This window comes from Asterias rubens, chromosome 16, assembly GCF_902459465.1.
Source record: "Asterias rubens chromosome 16, eAstRub1.3, whole genome shotgun sequence".
In the NCBI taxonomy this organism is placed as follows: domain Eukaryota; kingdom Metazoa; phylum Echinodermata; class Asteroidea; order Forcipulatida; family Asteriidae; genus Asterias; species Asterias rubens.
This window is the reverse complement of record NC_047077.1, coordinates 7,978,153-8,005,167: the sequence shown is the minus strand read 5'-3', so window position 1 is coordinate 8,005,167 and position 27,015 is coordinate 7,978,153. Positions and strand designations below refer to the sequence as shown.

The 27,015-nt window shown below is 39.5% G+C and overlaps 1 protein-coding gene across 2 annotated transcripts in view; it reads right to left on the bottom strand.

Annotated features, from left to right (window-relative positions):
- The window catches only part of LOC117300844 (DENN domain-containing protein 3-like), a 45,277-nt gene extending 20,106 nt beyond the window's left edge, over nucleotides 1-25,171 (bottom strand). Inside the window, exons 1-13 of one of the 2 annotated variants that reach the window (XM_033784692.1) lie at nucleotides 25,019-25,171; nucleotides 20,582-20,965; nucleotides 16,546-16,657; nucleotides 15,903-16,179; nucleotides 12,034-12,158; nucleotides 10,393-10,526; nucleotides 8,996-9,104; nucleotides 7,835-8,038; nucleotides 7,371-7,511; nucleotides 4,393-4,499; nucleotides 2,748-2,906; nucleotides 2,199-2,295; nucleotides 825-940 (exon numbers count right to left, since the gene is read on the bottom strand). In XM_033784692.1, coding sequence (XP_033640583.1) covers nucleotides 825-940; nucleotides 2,199-2,295; nucleotides 2,748-2,906; nucleotides 4,393-4,499; nucleotides 7,371-7,511; nucleotides 7,835-8,038; nucleotides 8,996-9,104; nucleotides 10,393-10,526; nucleotides 12,034-12,158; nucleotides 15,903-16,179; nucleotides 16,546-16,657; nucleotides 20,582-20,886 — 1,886 coding nt within the window. In that variant the 5' untranslated portion in view covers nucleotides 20,887-20,965; nucleotides 25,019-25,171. The remainder of the gene's footprint in view (nucleotides 1-824; nucleotides 941-2,198; nucleotides 2,296-2,747; nucleotides 2,907-4,392; nucleotides 4,500-7,370; nucleotides 7,512-7,834; nucleotides 8,039-8,995; nucleotides 9,105-10,392; nucleotides 10,527-12,033; nucleotides 12,159-15,902; nucleotides 16,180-16,545; nucleotides 16,658-20,581; nucleotides 20,966-25,018) is intronic. The other variant, XM_033784693.1, reaches the window with a different exon arrangement.
- Between the last annotated feature and the right edge of the window lie 1,844 nt (nucleotides 25,172-27,015).

The window sequence follows — 27,015 nt, the reverse complement described above, 5'->3', positions numbered from 1 at the left end:
TTGTAATTAGACCATTCATGACCAGGGTTGTAATTAGACCATTCATGACCAGGGTTGTAATTAGACCATTCATGACCAGGGTTGTAATTAGACCATTCAAGACCAGGGTTGTAATTAGACCATTCATGACCAGGGTTGTAATTAGACCATTCATGACCAGGGTTGTAATTAGACCATTCATGACCAGGGTTGTAATTAGACCATTCATGACCAGGGTTGTAATTAGACCATTCATGACCAGGGTTGTAATTAGACCATTCATGACCAGGGTTGTAATTAGACCATTCATGACCAGGGTTGTAATTAGACCATTCATGACCAGGGTTGTAATTAGACCATTCAAGACCAGGGTTGTAATTAGACCATTCATGACCAGGGTTGTAATTAGACCATTCATGACCAGGGTTGTAATTAGACCATTCATGACCAGGGTTGTAATTAGACCATTCATGACCAGGGTTGTAATTAGACCATTCATAACAGGGTTGTAATTAGACCATTCATGACCAGGGTTGTAATTAGACCATTCATGACCAGGGTTGTAATTAGACCATTCAAGACCAGGGTTGTAATTAGACGATTCATAACAGGGTTGTAATTAGACCATTCATGACCAGGGTTGTAATTAGACCATTCATGACCAGGGTTGTAATTAGACGATTCAAGACCAGGGTTGTAATTAGACCATTCATGACAGGGTTGTAATTAGACCATTCATGACAAGGGTTGTAATTAGACCAATTTTAGTGGTGGGTATTAAATGCAGGTCTTTAGAAGTCCACCTAGGGCGATCAAATCAACAACATTATTTACTGTTTACTTACGAGTAAGATTCCATTGAGTTCAAAGGTCGTTGTCGTTTACTGAGATTCAAATAATAGTCTTTCTTCTTGTCAAGTCTATCGTACTTGAACGTCTTAAACAGTTGCGTCTGAAGAAACTGTCAAGAAAAACAAGACATCAAGGTTTGAGTGATTTCCTGCCATGGTCTGAATTGAAAACCCAACATTTTTTAAATAACAGATACCTGTTTGAGATTCATACAAAAACTCCATGGTATGAAATCACTGCATGATAATATAAGTTATCAAACAAGCGTGCACCGCCTCGTTGGATATGGTATGCAGAAGCGCTTTTTTCCCCGTATTTCCGCGAGCACACTTGTGATAATGAATTTATCTTCAAGCAAACATCAAGCAATGCATGTGAAGATCAGCATTTGACCTCAAGCAAATGTATTGTACAATAAAAAAACATCCAATAAAAAACATTCTCCACTGACAAAAAATGTGACACAAAATAAATATACCGATGTGTGTTAGCACTGTTTACTCAGTACTTTCCCCTTACACCGATGTGTGTTAGCACTGTTTACTCAGTACTTTCCCCTTACACCGATGTGTGTTAGCACTCTATACTTTCCTGAGTTCTGTGAAAAAAATCACAGGCATATTACTTGGGTGGGATTTGAACACATGACTTTTGCATTTCTAGAGCAGTGTCGTATGAACTAGACCACCTCGAGGATTGGAACTGCCTCCAGCTATTTGGCAATCTCAGTGGTCTAGTTGGTAAGCCACTGCTCTAGAATTGCAAAGGTCGCTGGTTCGAATCCCACCCGAGTAACCAAGTAATATGTCTGTGTTTTTTGTTTAACAGAACTCGAGAAAGTACAATGCAAATTTAACATCTCTTTAAAGCCATTGGACCCTTTCGGTAAACAGTATTGTTCAAGGCTCACACTCCGTGTATCACAACTTCTATATAAAATAACAAACCTGTGAAAATTTAGGCTCAATCGGTCATCAGAGTCGGGAGAAAATAACGGGAAAACCCACCCTTGTTTCCACACGTTTCGCCGTGTCATGACATGTGTTTAAAATAAATCCGTAATTCTCGCCAACGAGAATTGATATTGTTTTACTGTTTTCTCAAAAAGTAAAGCATTTCATGGAATAATATTTCAAGAGAAGTCTTTCACCACTACCTTCTGTAAACCCTGTAAGTTATTTGTAAATCTGTAAACTTTTATTTTTTTTGTCTGTACCGAAAGGGTCGAATGGCTTTAAGAGGCAGAGTTGATAATTTTTTAGTGGCTGTGGCTTGATTGTGACGTGGACATGCATTAAAGCATGGGGGGCCCATAGCAACAGTCATGGCAACAGCCACAGCCATAGCAGAACATTGATGTAACATACCTCAGTGTAGAAATCCTTCTCATCATCAGGTCTACTTGCGATAAACTCATCATCTTTAAATCGTCTCTGATCAAAGTACATGAAGTCATAAACATCCCTACAAATAAAAATACAACACAACAAACATTAATAGAACTCTCGTTTACAAAATGGTTTGTACAGATGCGCTGCACACAAACCACGTTTGTCATGTTTGTGAAGTTTTCATGTATCGCAAATACTAGGTACGTTAGTCATGGAATGAGGTACAGGTTGGTAAAGCTGGCGATCTAGTTTAATCTAGCTAGACCAGCATGCACCTCATTCAACAGTTAGCGCTTATGCAATGAGTATTTGCGAAAAGGTCTTTGATAAAATAACAACATATTTGAATGATTTAAGGTCTCCACTATAATTCTTGGTGAAATGTCAACGCTTAAATAGCAAACAGTGTATGAAACATTGATTTTAAAAATAGTTTAACTTCCAACACAATTTTCTCTAAACATGCAAGTTTAGCTGCAGGCAGGGCTCTAGTATCTCTTCAAAATAACGATGTCAGCTTCTTACCTGAAGAGTGTTGCATACATCTCAGTAAAACATTCTTGAATATCTCTTTGATACTGTCTTTGAATTCTATCTCTGAATGAGCAATCACTGTCAAGAGTCGTTGATGCTGGTCGACTCAGCATCGCAATCTCGTACTGCTTGGAACTAGCACTCTGATATCTGAAATATCAACATCAATTAAGTATTCACCATAAAAAAATGTTTAAAGTGAGCCAGAACTCAAATTTTAAACTCGGCCACTGGCCTCAGCCAGTGATTGCAGTGTCGGGCCTGTAAACTCTGTCTTGTTTTTTTTGTTTTTTTATTCAATATCCAATGTTGAGTTTGAGTCTCACAAATATCTTTCAATCCTGCTGAGTATGAGCCATAAAACAGAAGAGATCAATCATCTCTTAGTGTAAATAAAACAGGTTTGATTCCGACCTCTGTCGACTAGAGAGAAAGTGAGAGATGATAAAACCATGTTCTCATTTTGATTCTAGTCTTTTCTCGGTTTGATTCTGGTCTTGTTAATCAATCCCGGTCCAGTAAAGATTCTGAGCTACAAGTTACCAGCCGTCGATTTCACCAAACTCTTCCTAACTTAGGATTAATCTTAAGACTTAGGACGAGTCCCAGCCCTGCACTGTAACATGCAAACCTTAGATTAATCTTAAGTTAGGACGAGTTACTCGTCCTAACTCAAGATAGGATTAATCCTAGCGTTTCGTGATATCAGCTGCTGGCTCTGTGGCTCTTTTGAAAATTATGGTCTATACTTAACAGTCGTATGGCGTCAACAGCCTTAGCAATACTCGTAAACAGCCCAACTCAAAAACTGTTTTTTTTTTTAAGAAAAATTTTTGCTAAATTAAGGGCACTTTTCCCATTGGAAAATTTCAAAGGCATACTGTATGTACAAATGTTAATATACATGTAACATGTCCTACATGTATTTCAGCGGGTGGGATTTGAGCCCACAACCTTTGCAATTCTACAGCAGTTTGCTTGGGTGGGATTTGAGCCCACAACCTTTGCAATTCTAGAGCAGTTTGCTTGGGTGGGATTTGAGCCCACAACCTTTGCAATTCTAGAGCAGTTTGCTTGGGTGGGATTTGAGCCCACAACCTTTGCAATTCTAGAGCAGTTTGCTTGGGTGGGATTTGAGCCCACAACCTTTGCAATTCTAGAGCAGTTTGCTTGAGTGGGATTTGAGCCCACAACCTTTGCAATTCTAGAGCAGTTTGCTTGAGTGGGATTTGAGCCCACAACCTTTGCAATTCTAGAGCAGTTTGCTTGGGTGGGATTTGAGCCCACAACCTTTGCAATTCTAGAGCAGTTTGCTTGAGTGGGATTTGAGCCCACAACCTTTGCAATTCTAGAGCAGTTTGCTTGGGTGGGATTTGAGCCCATAACCTTTGCAATTCTAGAGCAGTTTGCTTGAGTGGGATTTGAGCCCACAACCTTTGCAATTCTAGAGCAGTTTGCTTGGGTGGGATTTGAGCCCACAACCTTTGCAATTCTAGAGCAGTTTGCTTGGGTGGGATTTGAGCCAACAACTTTTGCAATTCTATAGCAGTTTGCTTGGGTGGGATTTGAGCCCACAACCTTTGCAATTCTAGAGCAGTATAATACCAATTAGACCACAATTAAACAAATTACATACAATTTCTTGAAGGTGATAACGCCTCCTTCTGGAATTGATGGCATCTTTATCGTCTTACACTTGACAACTTGTCTCCGGTCAATGTCAACCATAACTAGGCCCTCTATCTACAAAATATAATCAGTATTTGGTTAAAAGAAAGAGTAAACTAATTCATATCAACTTGTTTCAACCATAACTAGCCCCTCTATCTACAAAATATAATCAGTTTTGGTAAGTATAGGAATGAGTAAATTAATTTAAATCAACTTGTTTTCAAAGAGTGTATAAAGCTATGAGAGTTAGAGTATGTGATAATTGCTGAAAATGGCCACATATTCCGCTATGTTTTAGACCCTGTGTACATGTATGTCTCGGATGTTTGACGTGTACATGTAGGTTTGTAGACCATGTGTACATGTATGTCTTGGATGTTTGACGTGTACATGTAGGTTTGTAGACTCTGTGTACATGTATGTCTCGGATGTTTGACGTGTACATGTAGGTTTGTAGACTCTGTGTACATGCATGTCTCGGATGTTTGACGTGTACATGTAGGTTTGTAGACCCTGTGTACATGCATGTCTCGGATGTTTGACGTGTATATGTAGGTTTGTAGACTCTGCGTACATACTGTCTCGGATGTTTGACGTGTACATGTAGGTTTGTAGACTCTGTGTACATGTATGTCTCGGATGTTTGACGTGTACATGTAGGTTTGTAGACTCTGTGTACATGTATGTCTCGGATGTTTGACGTGTACATGTAGGTTTGTAGACCCTGTGTACATGTATGTCTCGGATGTTTGACGTGTACATGCAGGTTTGTAGACTCGGTGTACATGTATGTCTCGGATGTTTGACGTGTACATGTAGGTTTGTAGACCCTGTGTACATGCATGTCTCGGATGTTTGACGTGTACATGTAGGTTTGTAGACTCTGTGTACATGTATGTCTCGGATGTTTGACGTGTACATGTAGGTTTGTAGACTCTGTGTACATGTATGTCTCGGATGTTTGACGTGTACATGTAGGTTTGTTGCCTCTGTGTACATGTATGTCTCGGAAGTTTGACGTGTACATGTAGGTTTGTAGACTCTGTGTACATGTATGTCTCGGATGTTTGACGTGTACATGTAGGTTTGTAGACTCGGTGTACATGTATGTCTCGGATGTTTGACGTGTACATGTAGGTTTGTAGACTCTGTGTACATGTATGCCTCGGATGTTTGACGTGTACATGTAGGTTTGTAGACTCTGTGTACATGTATGTCTCGGATGTTTGACGTGTACATGTAGGTTTGTAGACTCTGTGTACATGTAGGTTTGTAGACTCTGTGTACATGTATGTCTCGGATGTTTGACGTGTACATGTAGGTTTGTAGACTCTGTGTACATGTATGTCTCGGATGTTTGACGTGTACATGTAGGTTTGTAGACTCTGTGTACATGTATGTCTCGGATGTTTGACATGTACATGTAGGTTTGTAGACTCTGTGTACATGTATGTCTCGGATGTTTGACGTGTACATATAGGTTTGTAGACTCTGTGTACATGTATGTCTCGGATGTTTGACGTGTACATTTAGGTTTGTAGACTCTGTGTACATGCATGTCTCGGATGTTTGACGTGTACAACTGTACATGTAGGTTTGTAGACTCTGTGTACATGTATGTCTCGGATGTTTGACGTGTACATGTAGGTTTGTAGACTCTGTGTACATGTATGTCTCGGATGTTTGACGTGTACATGTAGGTTTGTAGACTCTGTGCATCACCAGAAATACAACTCCTACTTTTGACACAAACAACTGTGACTATTTCTTCTTCCCATCCATCAGTGATTAGCCTTGCTCAAGCAGTCGCATTATTCGCTCTGAAAAGATGCCGCTGTAAACCAACCCATATACCCTGTGCGTGGTGCGTGCCATCACACCGCATGACCCACCCTTATACACACTGTCACATCGTACGAATACTGTGCACACAAGTCATCCGCACTCGTACCACTAACCGCATGCGGAGGCCATCAGGCCGACAGCCTTGGCGGGTCTATAACTTCCGGGTTTAATGTGTTGTATTGAAAAATTTCCACAAGTGGAAAAAATTGGGGGGGGGCTCTCGGATATGCTAGTATGCAGCCCATGAATATGTACATGTATATCTTTCGTCAGACCTATCAGACAACACAGGATGTGAGGCAAATGAATTATTCATTTTGACGACCAATCACGCATGCCTATCATGCTCGCTGAGCGTCCATGGTGGTGGTGTGTGATGTAGACATGTCTCGTCTTTCGCGGGCATAATGGTAATGAGCTGACCGTGGAAACTCTTCGCTAATATTATAGTAATGAGGTCAGTGGCTTCAACACAGACCCTACAAGGCTGTTGACCTGACGGCCTCCGCATGCGGATAGTGTACGGGGGCATCGTGTCGTGCGATGTTACGCACAGTGAATACGGGTGGGGTTTTATACAGCGGCGGTCTTTTTTGGGAGTGAATAATTCGACTACCTTGAGCAAGGCTAATCCAGTGATAGGTTTGCTGCACAAGAAGATTTGAGAAAGTTCTGTAATCCTGAAAAATCACACCACTATAATGGGACAATAACCATTTCCATTAGAAGATGTACTTATGACTCTCTACACCACTGAGCTGAGCTCGCTTTGGCCTAATTTTATGGCTCTGCTCGTCGGCGAAATTTTCATTTGAGTTTTTTTTGCTTACAGAGCAAGCGCCCAAATTCAACTATAAATGTATGTAAAATATGAAGCCACTTAAGGCTGAGTTATAGTTGGTCGCTCGATGGTCGCGCGATGAAAATCTTGATGCGCGATCATAAAAAGACACAGTTATTAGACCTCAGTCTTAGGATCTTGCGCAAGATTTCAATTCACGACAATTGCTTGACCGACTATAAATGGGCCTTTACACACTTGTTAGCGACTTAAAATATAAAATTTTTGGGAAAACAATTGTTGACATTAAGTTGTACCTGTGATATTCTTTGTCGATGGACTGAGTTGCAGCCCATGATGAAACATCCAGGAGCTTCTAGGAGATCAAGAAGCGATGAGGAGACAACGGGAACGTAGACAAATGGCCACTTGAAGGGCAAGATGAAGAGAAGGAAGCACTGCATGGAGAACAAACACAGAAATGGAGTACATTTTGCATGACAACAATTCCCCCCCCCCAAAAAAAAAATAAATAAATAAATAAATAAATAAATAAATAAATGGAACACTCCATAAGCAATAAAATTCAAAAGGGTAGATAGTTTCATCTATTCTCATCATATGACATTTTTGACAGAAATATTTCAAGGGATATTTTCTACTATCGTCATCATTAGACCATAGAGTAATATTAGACCCTGTAAGTTTTATGTAAATCTGTGATCTAAGATGGTTTTTTTAACTTACCAATGCTGTAATGTTCCTTTAAATAAAGTCTTACCTCAACGATGGGAGTAAGAAGAGCGTAGTCTTCAGAAAGAAAGACTAGTCTCTGTTGGGTTAAGAGGCAAGTCACTATCTCCAGGATATCATCCAGACTAAAACGCAGAAACGGTAGATTCAGAGGAATGTCAACGCATTGTTTCTCTGGGTTGTCAGGGGGATGTACTGTGATTGGACGCTGATTTTCACCCAGGCAAAACGACTAAATTGTTATCACAAAAATATGAAGTTAATCAACAATGGGAAATGTGTCAAAAAGATCACAGTGTGGTAAATACTTAACAATTTACCCGACTTCATCATCACAATGATCTTGGTAGTGCCATTATGGGAGTCAAAGTCATTGTGTGTTATACAGTTTAGTGTGTTTTATACTGTGTAACAAGTGTTAAAAAATTGAATTGAATTGAATTAAAGTGTATACAGTGTAGGTTGTGTGTTGCACAGTAGGTGTGTAACAGTGTAGGTTGTGTGTTGCACAGTAGGTGTGTAACAGTGTAGGTTGTGTGTTGCACAGTAGGTGTGTAACAGTGTAGGTTGTGTGTTGCACAGTAGGTGTGTAACAGTGCAGGTTGTGTGTTGCACAGTAGGTGTGTAACAGTGTAGGTTGTGTGTTGCACAGTAGGTGTGTAACAGTGTAGGTTGTGTGTTGCACAGTAGGTGTGTAACAGTGTAGGTTGTGTGTTGCACAGTAGGTGTGTAACAGTGCATGTACAATACAGTTTAGGTGTGCTATAAAGTGTAGTGGACATTTTGGGTGCATTCGTTTAGCTTCCCTGGGTTCCCCCCGGTCTGCCCCTGTACGTTCAAATAGCTTTGACGGGGCTCACCCGGGTCAGCCCCCAGTGCCATGCTTGTGGAGTGGGTCACTTGGGGGTGACCTGAGGTACATGCCGTCACCACGAAAGGGCGAATGTGATCGTTTGTTTAGCTCTTGTCAGGGGCTCACCTGAGTGAGCACCTCGGGTAGACCCAGGGAAGCTAATCGAATGCACCCTTTACTTAGGCAATCCAGCATTTAACAGGCTTACACGGTCATGAGGTGACTAAAAAAAAGGCAAACATGGGAAACAGTGCAAATGGGTTATTAATTGAATTATTGAATTATTGTAATAATACTCATTAATTTCTTAGCATTGATTAAGAGTAACTAACTTACCACACATAATGAACCTGCTGGTGGTGTAGGAATCATTGTCATTTGGATTGTGAAGTATTTTAAGCTCTTTAGCATCTCGCTTCTCTCCTCATTAAGGCTTGGTATTAAGCTGGAAACCAAAACAAGCAAATCTTCTCAAACCCAGGCAGGATATTTGCTTCTTTGAAAAAAGTAAATGAATGCAAAGTGTAAAGGCTGCCAGTCAGAAACCATGCAACCCTTAACTGCTGTGTAGCCAGGGATCACACCCAAACTACGATACAACCTGGGAAGCGGCAGCCAGGGGATCACACCCAAACTACGATACAACCAGGGAAGCGGCAGCCAGGGGATCACACCCAAACTACAATACAACCTGGGAAGCGGCAGCCAGGGGATCACACCCAAACTACGATACAACCTGGGAAGCGGCAGCCAGGGGATCACACCCAAACTACGATACAACCTGGGAAGCGGCACCTAGGGGATCACCTTAAGGGGATGCAACTTTTTGTTTCAGATATCAGTATAAACCACAAAGGAAACTGACAAGGTAAATTGTTAAATGATTTTTGGGGTTGAACAAAGAGTTCATTAGAGTGGGATTCGAACCAACTGAGCTATCTAGCCCTATGTTGGCGGTGTCCCTATTTTGATCGGGGGGCCATACAACTGTTAACCATTGTTAACTGGCGTGTAGCCAGGGATCACTCCCAAATAACAAAACAACCAGGGAAGTGGCAGCCAGGGGATCACCTTAAGGGGATGCAAAAATTTGTTCTGATATCATCCCCTAACAAAGATATTGACAAAATAGGGAGACGCCAAAATAGGGCTAAATAGCTCAGTTGGTAGAGCGACGGCACAACAGGAGGTTGTTGGTTCGAGTCCCACTCTGGTAAACTGTTCTTTGTTCAACCCCAAATCATTTAAAATTTACCCAGTCAGTTTCTCTTGATACACTTAAAGGCAGTGGACACTATTGGTAACTGTCAAAGACTAGCCCTCACAGTTGATGTATCTCAACATATGCATAAAATAACAAACCTGTGAAAATTTTAGCTCAATCGGTCATCGAACTTGCGAGATAATAATGAAATAAAAAAACACCCTAGTCACAGGAAGTTGTGTGCGTTTAGATGGTTGATTTCGAGACCTCAAGTTCTAAATCTGAGGTCTCAAAATCAAATTCGTGGAAAATTACATTTCTCTCGAAAACTATGTCACTTCAGAGGGAGCCGTTTCTCACAATGTTTTATACCATCAACCTCTCCCCATTACTCGTCCTCAAGAAAGATTTTATGCTTGTAATTATTTTGAGTAATTACCAATAGTGTCCACTGCCTTTAACAAAGGTACACATTTCAACATATTCAACTTGGATTGTTTAAGCAGAGTAAGATGAATCGTTGACTTACGTTGATAAACATTGCTTCATGACAAGGAAGTAAGGCTGTGAAGAAATGACACAGATACAAGTAGGAACCCAACACTTGACTGATGACGAATCACTGGAATCAACTTGAAGTTCAAGCTTACCATCTTTGGTCTGCTAAAAATAACAGACATGGATAAAAAAAAAAATCCATTCCTGACTTTAGAAATAACAAACTTAAATATGTAATATATATAGCCGAGTAGCGCATTTGTTGCACAAGGCTGTATACTCCCAGGGAGCTGAGATGGTTTAAGGAATGATTTAAGGCCCAGTGACCAGGGGTAGTAATGTTGGAGCGCCATGAGCGTCACTGCGTGACGAACCTGAGCGCGATATACACAAATGTAAGAAGCCATTGTTATTATAATTATTATGTACATGTAAACGTACATCCATTCTTCGGCCCTTGGGCAAAACAGCCCAACTTGAAAGATAAAATATTAAGGAAAGCAAGTACAGAGATACATTTTAACTGTTTTGTCATATAACAGGGTGATAGTGTTAAGGAGATGTCGAGATAGGACATTGTTATATTTACATTCATAAATGTACCTAGATACCTTTTAAATATTGAATTGGAAACAGCACCCGAAATTCAGCCAGAAATGATCTTTAAAAAAGGGGGTGTCCCTTTACTGAAGGTACACATTTGGTAAATGTCAAAGACCAGTCTTCTCACTTGGTGTATCTCAACATATGCATAAAATTACAAGCCTGTGAAAATTTGGGCTCAATTGGTCATCAAAGTTGCGAGAAAATAATTAAAGAAAAAACACCCTTGTTGAACGAATTTGTGTGCTTTCAGATAGGAATAAAAGACTTCTGGCTAGAAGTCTTTTTATTATTTGAGTGAGAAATTACCTCTTTCTCAAAATCTTTGCTACATTAGAGGGAGCCGTTTCTCACAATGTTTTATACTTTCAACAGCTCTCCATTACTCGTTACCAAGGAAGTTTTTATGATAATATTTGTTTTGAGTAATTGCCAAACAGGTACCTTCCCTTTAACATGAATACTATTTCACACGCTTGTTGGAAGCGTTGGAGCGATTGTACCACATTATAAGATTGACACACACATGGGAACAAGGTTGATGTATTTAAACTCATATTCTTAATAATCAAAAGTTATAATACTGTCAAGGTAAAATGAAGACACCTGTTGTGTGAAGACTGATTGGTTTAAACAATGCGACAGTTTTCAATCAATTATAGTTGACTAATAGGCACCTGTTGATCTGATGGTCAAGGGCTACTGGCTACACTGGGCTACAGGCGTAAATGCTTTATTTTTGAAAGGGCAAGGGCACCAAGGCATTTTATTTTAGGTAAAGGGCACCCTATGAGGAAATTGTACATTTCTAATGGAGCAGTTCAAGGGCACCAAGGCAATGACCAGGTGTCGATTTCGCAAAGAGTTACATGTAGGACTAGTACTGGGAGGTAGATTAGGCTAGTACTAAATTAGGACGTGTACGTCATCCTAACTCGAGATCAGACTAGTCTTAACTCTTTGTGAAATCCACCCATGGGGCATGGACGCATTTATTTGCCTTCAATGTTGTTAAGTATCAAGCCTGCGGCTACAGTACAATATGAATTGAGAATAGAATGTATCTTACTATGTTGAGTAGGTATTGCCGATGGAATGTTAAGCATGTAGCGTAGGAACGACTGCCACTTATACTGGTTAGTACAAGATATTGGAAGCTTTCTGGAGGTTTGCTCTGCTGTAAGAACGCTTCACCTGGGAAAACAAAAATTATAAAAAGTTTAATCCTTCCGTCCTTTCTATAAGTGCAGATTTCACTGAGTGAATGTTAACGCACTGCGGTTGTTGTACATGTACACATCTGTACATGTAGGTGTGTGCAACAATAGATGGTACATGTATATGTAAAAACCAAACTTGATGGGGTTGCCTGTGTGGCAGTTGACTCTGTCCCCTTGGAGATCCCCCCCCCCCTCAAATGGCAAACTATGTATAAACTTCTTGTAATAGCGCCCTCTTTTGAATCATCCACCTCCAGCCCGTGTTAATATGGGGGACAGAATCTCACGCAGACAGATTTATCTACATGTATGACACTGGAAGTAAAAAGGGTATACCTTAAAAGGTGTTGAGGCATTGCATACTTAGGCAACAAATTACTATTTATTCAGTTTGTGGTAACATCAAAATATATGCATGGTGTTACTGCAATAAACCTTGCACTGCAGTTACAAGCGTGTGCAAGAACAGATAGATATTAGACACCATACATGGTGTTACTGCAATAAACCTTGCACTGCAGTTACAAGCGTGTGCAAGAACAGATATTAGACACCATGCATGGTGTTACTGCAATAAACATTGCACTGCAGTTACAAGCGTGTGCAACAACAGATATTAGACATCATACATGGTGTTACTGCAATAAACATTGCACTGCAGTTACAAGCGTGTGCAACAACAGATATTAGACATCATACATGGTGTTACTGCAATAAACATTGCACTGCAGTTACAAGCGTGTGCAAGAACAGATATTAGACATCATACATGGTGTTACTGCAATAAACCTTGCACTGCAGTTACAAGCGTGTGCAAGAACAGATATTAGACACCATGCATGGTGTTACTGCAATAAACATTGCACTGCAGTTACAAGCGTGTGCAAGAACAGATATTATACACCATGCATGGTGTTACTGCAATAAACATTGCACTGCAGTTACAAGCGTGTGCAACAACAGATATTAGAAACCATACATGGTGTTACTGCAATAAACATTGCACTGCAGTTACAAGCGTGTGCAACAACAGATATAAGACACCATACATGGTGTTACTGCAATAAACCTTGCACTGCAGTTACAAGCGTGTGCAAGAACAGATATTAGACGCCATACATGGTGTTACTGCAATAAACCTTGCACTGCAGTTACAAGCGTGTGCAAGAACAGATATAAGACACCATACATGGTGTTACTGCAATAAACCTTGCACTGCAGTTACAAGCGTGTGCAAGAACAGATATTAGACACCATGCATGGTGTTACTGCAATAAACATTGCACTGCAGTTACAAGCGTGTGCAACAACAGATATTAGACATCATACATGGTGTTACTGCAATAAACATTGCACTGCAGTTACAAGCGTGTGCAACAACAGATATTAGACATCATACATGGTGTTACTGCAATAAACCTTGCACTGCAGTTACAAGCGTGTGCAAGAACAGATATTAGACATCATACATGGTGTTACTGCAATAAACCTTGCACTGCAGTTACAAGCGTGTGCAAGAACAGATATTAGACACCATGCATGGTGTTACTGCAATAAACATTGCACTGCAGTTACAAGCGTGTGCAACAACAGCTATTAGACATCATACATGGTGTTACTGCAATAAACATTGCACTGCAGTTACAAGCGTGTGCAAGAACAGATATTAGACACCATACATGGTGTTACTGCAATAAACATTGCACTGCAGTTACAAGCGTGTGCAACAACAGATATTAGACACCATGCATGGTGTTACTGCAATAAACATTGCACTGCAGTTACAAGCGTGTGCAAGAACAGATATTAGACACCATACATGGTGTTACTGCAATAAACATTGCACTGCAGTTACAAGCGTGTGCAAGAACAGATATTAGACACCATGCATGGTGTTACTGCAACAAACCTTGCACTGCAGTTACAAGCGTGTGCAACAACAGATATTATACACCATGCATGGTGTTACTGCAATAAACATTGCACTGCAGTTACAAGCGTGTGCAACAACAGATATTAGAAACCATACATGGTGTTACTGCAATAAACATTGCACTGCAGTTACAAGCGTGTGCAACAACAGATATAAGACACCATACATGGTGTTACTGCAATAAACCTTGCACTGCAGTTACAAGCGTGTGCAAGAACAGATATTAGACGCCATACATGGTGTTACTGCAATAAACATTGCACTGCAGTTACAAGCGTGTGCAAGAACAGATATTAGACATCATACATGGTGTTACTGCAATAAACCTTGCACTGCAGTTACAAGCGTGTGCAAGAACAGATATTAGACACCATGCATGGTGTTACTGCAATAAACATTGCACTGCAGTTACAAGCGTGTGCAAGAACAGATATTATACACCATGCATGGTGTTACTGCAATAAACATTGCACTGCAGTTACAAGCGTGTGCAACAACAGATATTAGAAACCATACATGGTGTTACTGCAATAAACATTGCACTGCAGTTACAAGCGTGTGCAAGAACAGATATAAGACATCATACATGGTGTTACTGCAATAAACCTTGCACTGCAGTTACAAGCGTGTGCAAGAACAGATATTAGAAACCATACATGGTGTTACTGCAATAAACATTGCACTGCAGTTACAAGCGTGTGCAACAACAGATATAAGACACCATACATGGTGTTACTGCAATAAACCTTGCACTGCAGTTACAAGCGTGTGCAAGAACAGATATAAGACACCATACATGGTGTTACTGCAATAAACCTTGCACTGCAGTTACAAGCGTGTGCAAGAACAGATATTAGACACCATACATGGTGTTACTGCAATAAACATTGAACTGCAGTTACAAGCGTGTGCAAGAACAGATATAAGACGCCATACATGGTGTTACTGCAATAAACATTGCACTGCAATAAACATTGCACTGCAGTTACAAGCGTGTGCAACAACAGATATTATACACCAAATTTGTTGTGGCTGCTGGAAGTACGAAAGGGTTTTTAGGCAAGTTGCATAAATCAGTGTTTATTTAGTTTGCGGTAACACCAAATCATACACTAGGTGTTTACGCAATAAGCATTGTACAAAAGGGTGAAAGTAAAAGATTACCTGGCAGACAGGCTGCTTTAATGCCAACATGGCCAAGATGACAGAATACAAAGGGTCAAAGTAAAAGATCACCTGGCAGACAGGCTGCTTTAATGCCAACATGGCCAAGATGACAGAATACAAAGGGTCAAAGTAAAAGATTACCTGGCAGACAGGCTGCTTTAATGCCAACATGGCCAAGATGACAGAATACAAAGGGTCAAAGTAAAAGATTACCTGGCAGACAGGCTGCTTTAATGCCAACATGGCCAAGATGACAGAATACATGTACATTACCAAGAACAAAAAGCTGTTCCACCATTAAATGCATTCGCTGAATTTGAAGTACAATCATGAGGTCTGTGAACAAAAGCTAAGGGGAAATCACTCAGGGAAAGTTTGTTGGCTTGTTGGGGGTGTTAGTTTGTTTGTTTGTTTGTTTTATTTCAACTCATACATTCACACATAATGAATAATAGTCAATACAATACATGTATATCATATAAAGAACAATACAATTCAGTTTGAATGGGAAGACATCCAGAGAAGGACTGGCCTTCTGTACACATCGGTGAAAGGGTAAAAACAATATTCCCTATCCACGACGCAAAAAAACAAAAACATCTATATAAGAAAACTTACTTGGGAAACATAGAGTAGGCAAGGATGCAATCATCTCCTGGTTATGTGGGAATGCAACAGGTCTTGGCTTCGTTGACAATCGGCGAGATGCCCCACGCTTCAATGGTGGAGCTTTACGTGGTGTTTTTGTAGATGCCTTGGCGTTGACAGGCGGGAAGTAGGAATCAAAGGTCATCTTAGCATTAGGGAAGTAAGCGTCTTGATTGTTGATGACTGCTAAGATTTGAGGATCAAGCGGTAAACTGAAGAAACTTGACCAGCTGGCTGCCTCTGAAACCTGTACAAGGAAATTGTGATAATGTCAGGTTTGGTAGACGGAAAACAAACAATTATACTTGGTTTAAGGCACTACCATGTGTATTTACTTACTTTACTAAAGTCAACACAGCAGAAGTAGAGAAGTCTCCCAAATTCCAAAAGAATCTACTTCATTGTTAGTCAGTGTTAGTAGAACATAGCAAGACAAGTTCTCAAATCTTCTTAGCAAAATACAGTAGATACACAATGGTGAGACCACAAACCAAATAATCATTGATAACCCACCATGCAATGACTCAAATCCCACATAATTTTGATGACTTTGTTTACACAACTTTTTTAGGCAAAACTAAACCCAATCTTGGTTTAAACTTTGTATAAATACCTGAGCATGTCTTGCACATCGGACACCAGTGTCTTGATCCAAACCTACCAAAACACACATCTCAATCAGAGAGTTTGGTAGCTTGGTTAACTTTGCATCAACCATACTCATCCTATAATAAGGAAAGATAGATAAGGAGTTACATGTATAAGGGTAAGACAGGAATCTTACAGGGATGGAGGACCCTCAAGGAAGGAGGCGAGGTGATGGGATGAGGAGAAAATATAAGATACACATCTCAATGAGATAGTTTGGCAGCTTGGTTAACTTTGCATCAACCATACTCATCCTATAATAAGGAAAGATAGATAAGGAGTTATAAGGGTAAGACAGGAATCTTACAGGGATGGATGACCCTCAAGGAAGGAGGAGAGGTGATTGGATGAGAAAATATAAGACATACATGTCTCAATGAGAGAGTTTGGTAATGTAGCTTGGTAAACTTTGCATAGACCATATTCATCCTAGGAGACTGGTGGATTTAAGGAGTAGTCAGACAGGAACCTTATAAAAGTACACTGTAAAATGCCTAGCCAATGAGAATCAAACAGTTTGCTTTTCACAAGTTCTACGGGTAGCTTTTTTATGATTCCCATCAATATCAGTTTTTTTACTTTCTTTTGTTCGTTTGTTTGTTTGAGGGTAATTGATCCTTTTATTCACTTCCTTAATATAGGCCTCGACTTTCTGTTTCAACTAAAAAGGAAGTGGCTCCTTAATTTATTTCCTTTATCTGAGTTCAGGTTACATTCCATAGTTTACACTAACTCTGACAAATCTGTCAAGCAAGCTTCAATAAGAAGGCCTTTTCCAAATCATGGCTTTAGATTTAGCTTCAAAGGTTAGGGTCTGTACACCTGATCAAGGACGCTGATAAGGAAAGCACCTTGTTTTCTACACCTGGATGGATTCTAATTTTAATGAGCCCAAGCCGAATCCATGGTTAAAAAAGGGCCACAGACTGTCCTTTGTTAATCCATTATTTGTTTCTGTCAATCAAGTAAAATGTTAGGCTGCAAGAGCTACCTAGCCATAACGGCTGATGTGTACAATGTATATAGGGCTACATCTAGCCATAACGGCTGATGTGTACAATGTATATAGGGCTACATCTAGCCATAACGGCTGATGTGTACAATGTATATAGGGCTACATCTAGCCATAACGGCTGATGTGTACAATATAGGGCTACATCTAGCCATAACGGCTGATGTGCACAATGTAGTTCAGGGCCCACAATTGTCTGTAAGCAGAATTGTTCAGCTTGTGGAGCAGTTAGCAATAAGCTAAATTGCCATCAGTTTCTGTAAGCAGATGGGTGACGCAATAAAGCAAAACCCATTCTGAAGCTCTCTAAACAGAGGCACTCTCACTTTTCTTGATCGGTAATTAATTTGCCTTAGAGGCAGTGGACACTATTGGTATTTACTCAAAATAGTTATTACCATAAAAGCTTACTTGGTAATAGGTAATGGGGAAAGGTTTATAGTATAAAACATTGTGAGAAACGGCTCCCTCTGAAGTTTTTGAGAAAGAAGTAATTTTTCCACGAGTTTGACTTCGAGACCTCAAAATTAGATTTTGAGGTCTCGAAATCAAACATCTGAAAGCACACAACTTCGTGTGACAAGGGTGTTTGTTCTTTCTTTGTTATTTCCCAAGTTCTACGACCAATTGAGTTCAAATTTTCAAAGGTTTGTATTTTGTGCATGTTGAGATACATGTACACCATTGACTGGTCTTTGACAATAACCAATAGTGTCCAGTGTCCTTAATCCGAGTGTTACTGTTCATAGCACAGAAGTTTGCTCACTGGTGACGATCTACATGTAAATAAAGTTGGACCCTGTACTGAACTCTGTAGGAAGGAAATGATTCTGCACTTGAAAGCAGTTCCATAAAACTGCACCACCAGATCAAACTGTCAAGTGACAAAATGAAACCAGATTAAACTGTCATGGGATAAAATGAACCATTTGTTGCACAATGCAAACAACTGAACAAGACCCGTGACTCGCAATTGTATGTTATTTCGTAATAGCTGGTTGATTGAAATCAATGGTTTATTTTGTGTGCACTACATCCACAATCACGGGTATGCGTTTCCTTTAAATCCACTTAATGAACAACAGTTTGAAAACCAATGATGCAGCAGTAAAGTAAATGTTTAAATACATCAATTATTCAATTGCTGTGTCAATGATGAATAAAAAGCACTCGAGTCTGCAAAGAGTGACTACAACCTTAGATTGTGGCTGGGCACATGATACACTGTTATCATGATTGCTACATGTATCTTTACACGTGACATCTGTAGTTTTTAGAAAGAGTAAACCACTCCATACAACTGGATTAACAGGGAATTTCCAAAAGTTGTAACAATCAAACTTATGCATGATGCACTCAGCTAGAGGTAAAACAAAGGTCATTCAGGGATTCTGCCCACAGTGTCGAGACTGGGAAAACTTGCCCAGCATTCAGGATTCCCTAACCACCAGAACACCACTGGAAGAATTTCCTTTGTTTCTGACCACCACACATTTTCCAAAGTATGACATTACATTGCAATTTCCTTACAAAGGTTTTCAACGAAATGTAAAGTTGGGTATTTACCAGTAAAAATTGTACCTAAAGCCATTCATTTTGAACACTTCTTTGATTTGAGTTGATTTACATGTGTATGATCTACAACCATGTATGTACATGTAACTGATCCAATGCAATGATTTCCAGTAAAACCATTTTTCAAAGAAATCCTGGGCAGAACCTTGGTCATTGGCAAAGTTTCCAGTTTTTCAGGAATTTGAGTGTAAAAAGGCCATCAAACAATTCCAGGGAATTCCCAGTAGATTGCATTGTCTAAAACTTAAAAGCCAGTTATGGTGCAACAAAAACACCATCCTTTCAAGGCCCGATTTCATACACTTGCTTTTAAAACAACTATGTGCTTCAAAAAAGCAAAATTGAGCAGGATACCAGGCACAAATTGTACCTTAGACATGATGTTTGACTGGTAACCTTGTTCTAGTTATTAAGCATGTACATTTGTTGTTCTAAGCTGCTTTTTGTGATTTAAAAACAGCTCTAGAAACAAAGTATCCTGCATTTGTGCCACGGCTGTAGGTAGAAACATAGAAAACATTAATAGGAAATTTATATTGTGACAAAGGGCTACATATTACATTATGGTTCAGGCTTCAGACTTTTCAGGCTATAACCAGTGAGAAATTAAAAATGCAGATTTGTCAGAGAGCAATCAAGTAGGAAATCACATTCATTCAAGTACATTGTATGAGGAATATCATCATGCCTGGTAGAAACAGAGAGAGAGAGAAAGAAGGAAACAAGCCAGCTTGAGAAGCCTTTGCTAAGAAACAGTTATTTGAACTTCATTTTGGAAAGAAAAAACATTCAAAAATCCTTCATCTGCCATGTCTGCATTGGGAAAGGTCTTGTCATCATTCTGTTTCAATGTCTAGTTAACGAACCATTGTAGGTACTACATTTCTGTAAATGACTGACCAAAAACCTTTTTAAAATGCTGAGGTTACTCTGTAAAGGAACTCTGTAGTTGTAACAGTAATTATTTTGCTTTCTTAAAAAGCACAACATTTCAGAGGACAAGGCTGATTTTCATTTTGCAATACGCGACTTCCTCTACAAAAACTTCAATGGTCTATTGGAAACTTTTAAAGAGGCACCAATGCCAAGACCAGGGTCGACAGAAGCCATGACCTCACTCAGGAAGTCTATACAGGGAATAGGATGACAAATCAGAGGCAGATACAGACATGTCAGTCAGTGACTGTCCAGGTGAACTGAAAAAGCTCACCTTCAATTGCTTGACATCTTAAGGATACGTACAATGACATATCATGGCAACAACAAGTGTCAACTAAAGTCAGTGACTGTCTAAAACTCAAAAGGCTTGCTTATTACCCATGTCTATGGTCTACCAAGGTTTCTCATGATGTTAATGTATCATGGCAAAAATTTCAGTCAGGAACTGTCTTTCTAAAACTAAAAGCATGCTTACCTATGTCTGAGTCTGTTAGCAGGCCTTGCTCGAGGCTTTGTAGTGGCTGATTTAGTTGCCAATGATGAGTTGTCTGAGCCAGCTCTATTCAACTGTGGGAGGCTTCCTCCGTTCCCAGAAAAGTGAAAAACATCTCGAAGTTCTTCTTCATACTCATACGCACCATAGCTTTGCGTCAACCATTCTGGATCATCGCTTATATGTAATGGTTGGATATTTCTGGTAACATGTTCAGTTATACACCCATCTGATAAGGTACCATCAGTGGGTAGATTGCTCTTCAAATAGCGCACCGATTCAGACATTGTGCTGTTTGTTGGATTTGGTCTTTTGTGTTGAATGCTGACTGTCAATACACTTCACTAGGAGGAAAGTTCATTCCGGCTGTTTACAAACAAGAGATTTGTTTACTTTATCAGGGTTAAGAGCTTGATTCTAGAATTGAGATTAATCTTCACTGTTTATTCAGTTTACTCAAGCAAACTTAGATTACAATAAAGTAATCCTAACTTCTGTGTGTAATTGAAACTTTCAAGTAGGCCTAACATTTCTTGGTAAAGCCTCTGAAGTTCAGAACCTTAGCCACATGAGTGACGGCAGCAAGTACTGGTTAACTACATGTACTGGGCCCATTTTCACGGCTCTGCTGAGTTTGCTTAATACTGTAAGCAAAGAAACAGCGCTTTTGGAAGCAAGGGATTCTGTGCTTACGTCAAGCCTACAAAATGTATTTCACGACTTCGCATGAAATTTTGGCTTGTGCATTGCATTTTTCATTTACACATCTAGTGCACAAATTCAGCACCTACCTTGCAAGCAGTAGACTTGTGGACAAGTCGTTTTATGGTCCCACGCGGTGAGATAGTCGAGTTGTCACTGCTCTCGCGCGAACTGCTGGTTGCCGACTTCTACTCCAGAGTCGGGCAGCGTTCAGTAGTCGGGCAGCGTTCAGTAGTCGGGCAGCGTTCAGTAGTCGCGCAACCAGCAGTTCGCGCGGAGAGCACTGCTGCAACTCGACTATCTCACCGCGTGGGACTATAAACGACTTGTCCACAAGTCTATGCAAGCAGGGAATGGTGAGCGTAAGCAGAGCCATGAAATTGGGCTCTGGTCATGCCCGCAAGTGTTCTAGCATGATTGACTGTTTATTAGAACTGATTTCATTAAGAATCCCTGAAGAATCACATCTAAAATCAAGTTGTAGGATAAAACTATACATGGCAGATGGTACAGATTGATGGTACGGTACACACACAAATACAAACTAGATTGAAGAAATCATGCATTGATCCAGTGGAAAACTTTAATAAAAGAAATGGAGAGAGTAAAGAAATGAGAAGTTAACAAGCATACACATCCAAGATTGTCAATAAACCAATCTAAAACTAAAATGCAGGCCTATTATATTGGAACACTTGAACAAAGTTACGTAGGCTCTAAGAAGATATTTCATCAATATCATAGCGCACTATACAATGTGGGCCTACACACGTACACAAATTGACATCAGAGTCGAGTCTTAGGCTATGTCTTTAAGGAGCTTTACGAAACTAAAGCCCAGTCCTTACTTCCTGTAACTGCGAATGCACATGCGAATATAAAAAATTTGCAAAGAATAATTTAGCGCAGTTGAGACTGTCTCAACTTTTGCGAAATATTGTGATGTCAATATTCGCAGGAAGTACGTATGAGCCAGGCTTGTAAAACCACAGATTCCCTCATGACTGGAGGAAGATTGTTCATGGTACATGCATTCATGGCTGTCTAATGGTAATTGATGAGTCAATCAGCAGTCTCCCTCTACAGTACATGACCCTGGTGGTCCTGGTCATCACTCCCTTAGCTATCCCCCCCCCCCAAACAAACAAACACAATCACATCCTGCATGTCCTCCGACCGAGTCCTGTGACCTTATCTGTCGATGCTAGTTATTGAATGGAGGATGTGTGACTTTGCTAGCGAAGGCTCACATATAAAAATATTGGTTATCCACTCCTAAAATTAACGACAATAAAAAAATGCCTCAGCTACACGTACAAGTATCAGCTTTCAATATTGGAATAAAGTCTATTGAGACGCTTTTCAAAGACCAACTCAATCTAAAGCAACGTGTTCCTTTAATAATGTATTTTTACTGAAAGGTCCTGGAAAGATATAAAAATAAGGCTACTTTTAAATTTATAAAATTTACACATTTCTAAAATTGCCATTTTAGCCCATTATCAGGTTGGAACCGATGGAAATCATAAACCACAGTAGGACAATGTATTAAAGCCATTATACACTTTCGGCACAAAAAAAAAGGTTCACAGATTTACAAATAACTTACAGGGTTTACAGAAGGTAATGGTGAAAGACTTCTCTTGAAATATTATTCCATGAAATGGTTTAGGCCTACTTTACGAGAAAACATTAAAACAATTATCAGGGATTTATTTTAAACACACGTCATGACATGGCGAAACGTGCGGAAAAAAGGGTGGGTTTTCCTCGTTATTTTCTCCCAAACCCCAATGACCGATTGAGCCTAAATTTTCACAGGTTTGTTATTTTCTATATCAGTTGTGATACACGAAGTGTGGGCCTTTGGACAATACTGTTTTACCGAAAGTGTCCAATGGCTTTAAACAATAAAAGCAAAATATTTTTTTAAAGTAGGCAATCAGCTATGTTTATTTGCTTCGATAACTGATGGCGTTCGGTGTCGTCTAGTAGTATGCTAAATATTTTGTTATTTCAACCCAAAAGAAACAGACCCAATTTCTTGGTTGTGCGTACTGCTGCGCGAACTGCTGCGCTGGCTTTCAACTAATAAGTGTCCAATCCAAAGACAAAATGCAGAAACGCACAGGCACAAAAGGCAAAGTTCTCTGCTATAAAACATAATTCTTGCTTAGCTACAGTTTTATATGCCGATTGCTTGCATTTAATTTTTTAATTAAGGAAAGCATGGAAATTGGGCTACGAATTAATAAAATTACTCCTAATCATGCTAATGAGACTGAGGGAGAGTGAGACAATGTAATAACATTATAATAGGCTTATAGTATAATCAGCATGAATGATTAGACAATGTGTGTACTGTAGACCATAGACTGAGGGTACGTTCAGACGTGGGGTTAAACTAGTCCTTAATCCAAAAGTGCTAAACTAACCCTGCGTGTGAACGCAATATTCTGGTCCGCGAGGGTTAATTTGACCCACTGAGCTGGGCTAAATTAAACCCCAAAAATTGGTGGACTAGACTAACTTAGCCCAGGTTTTACGACCAACCCCCCGCTGCGAGCCCCAGTAAACCATCGTTGGAACGCAACTGACCTGCTACTTCCGGTCTATTTTAGCCCAAATGACCACGTTCCATTCCACGTGTATGGATGGATCGGCAGCGAGTACTGGGTGGTGTCTTCATGAATCTATGGAGCTATACTATAATATCTCCTTGCGTCTCTCCGCTGCCTTCCCTTTATGTTACCATTAAGTGTTGGGGCCCCGGTATTCCCCTTCGCCGAAAATGTTTGAAATGGACGTCGCACGAAAACAAGTTCTCATTTTTAGTAGCACTATTTAGTTTTTAAATTCACTTCTTCTGTGTGCAACGCTACTTTATGATAACGAACGGGTTTTGCTTTGAAGAAAGTGGCATCTAATCACAGCTAAGCTACACACACGGGATCGACAATTAAGACCAAAGTTTGGGTTCGAAAACTAGGTTGTATCTGGTTCCTGCCCTCAACAACTTTACGTAACAGTTATACGAGTAGCAGACTAATGTTGAATTGAAAAACAATTGCTAACGTTAGTAAAACTAGTCACTCGAGGTGATCCCCGGAGCAGCCTAGGGCTAGTTGTGATATATTTACAAAAGTTCACACTCAAAAATAATTTGAAGCTTTTAACAACAACGTGTAAATGTTTCGTTCATCGTGGGCAGTGCGGAACGGAAACTTCAGCGGGCACAATAGAATTGCGTTTGTGCTGGGGCCAAGCAAGGATATGAAGTGATTTAGCCGCCTTTAATGATGGAATACATGATGACAATGAGGTTTGTAGAGACGATAGCGGATCGAAACCCTGTGGAAAACGCATGGACAATGTAACAAACCGGAACCAGCAATGGTAAGGGATAATCTTCCGAAGGTTCGCCGATGCATGACCAATAATCAACATCGTGGGCTAGTTTAGTCCGCTTGACCAGAATAAACTCACTGTGTGAACGCAAGCCAATTTTGGTCTAAGTCATGTTTATCTTTTGGACACCCGCAGTGCTCGGATTAAGGACTAGTTTAAACCCCACGTCTGAACGTACCCACATTGTTATCAAAAAAAAAAAAAAAAACATAAACAAAACAACCATGCCAGTGCCTGCTGCCTGCTGAGAGCATGCCCTAAATAAAATAAACATGTACTTTGCTTGTTAATGTTACAAGTTGTACTTACGTGTTGTAGACTATCAATCAGCACCACATGACAGTGACACATTCAGCCAGGACATCAACGGCAGTCTTCTGAGCTACTTTCTAAGTTCACGTTCGTGTGCCGTTCGTCATGTTCGTATGGAGTTTATCTCGTCCATACCGACCGCCGACAGGATCTATGAAATTTGCACAGGTGACTCAAATTTGTACAGTGGAAACTCTTTTTTGCTACGGATGCAAGACATAAAACAGCTGACTATTAAACTTGTTTCAGTCCGCACACCATACGTACACATAGGTGATCCTACCTAAACTTGCATCAGTCCTTGAAGACTACTTTTTTGCTTTCGAGAACATCGCAGGCGTCAATTTTCAGAGAGTTTGTTTTAGACAGCAAACCTTTTATACAGTTTTTCTTGGTTGTATCCCCCATACTTATATGCAGGTAAAGTGCACTAAAAAAAAAAAAACAAAAAAAAACAATGGGGATCTGCTAAGATATCAGGGGAAGAAAATAATGATGTTTATCATAGATCATGGCGGGATAGATTATGGTAACAGAGGACTTGTACAAGATTACAACAAGCTGATACAATGGTGAATAGTTACACTTCAAGTGGGTCGAATTTATTGCTTCTGTTACACCGGTGTGGCAGGAGATTTTGCCCCCCCCCCCCCATATGGAAACAGTGTACATACAACTTTTTATGATAGCGCCCTCTTGTGATCTTCCTCAAGACCATGATAAATAAAAATTCTAGTACACAAAATATTGTACACAAAACATTATGGTATTAAATTATATCCGCAACGAAAAAAAAAAGCCACAAATTAAACAGAAAGGGGTTGTTGGACTACACGCAAAGTTTTAATGTTAATGCTTTTAAGCAAGAGAACGCTGTGGGATTATTCTTTTTTTCACAAAGTCAATGAAGTTACTTTGATGGTTTATTTAATCTGAATTTTAATCTTAATTGAAAACATTCAAATTTACAAAAGTTTTAACAAAGTTGTTTACAGAAAAATGGAATTAGCAACAAACAGGTTAAATCTGATAACACAAACCAAGACCATTGTAAGAAAAATAACCGAGTTATTATTATTTTGTTTGTCTAGACAAAGTTAATAGTATCCTGGTATCATGTGTTTTCAGTAAGATAACAGAAACATTTTTCACAATCAAAAACTAATTTTTTTTAAAAATCATCTATCAAATTTTTTAACAACTACATTACACTTTATGGTGTGTTGATTTTTTTTTTTAAGTTTTGGTTTTACGTTGCGAGAGACAGTCCGCCATTAACAGTGCATATGCATGCACGACATTGGAGCAACGTCATATGTTTTCACACCTTTCATTGGTTGGTATTTTATTGAATATTCAGAAGCTAGTATGGCGTGCAAAATAAATCAAAAATATTATTCAATTACTACTTAACAAATTTAATTACATTTTTGTGCTAAGGCATAATGGCTACTATATATTAGAATCCAGAGATATCATAAGGCATGAAGGTAAAACACCCCACCCCCTTGAAACACACACACTTCATAACAATCCGTTTTCCCCCATTTCAGACCAGTAATGTTTGGTTTCAGGAGATAAGAAACCAATCTATGATATTTTCTCTTTAATGTAGACTTAATATTTATTACGCTTATCGGAATTTATTACAGCATGCAGTAAAAAAAAAAAATTTTTTTTTGTAATTTTCACTTAAAATATTTTTATATTTTCCCCCACATTTGCACACCATAGAATCCAAAATAGTAACCACCTCACGTGATCCATCTAGTGACTATAGCAGAATGAAACTCAATCTAGCAGATAGTAATTTTGTTTTGAACTTTCGAGGTTGGATGATGTTTCTTTGACTCATTTGAATGTTGGCATAATAATGCACTAGTGATTAGTACCAAAAATCAATCATTTTATAAATGTTTGAGCATTACCAACGACAGGAAACTTTATTCTCAGCATGATTAAGCCTGATGAAAATACAGACCGTGAGTAAACTG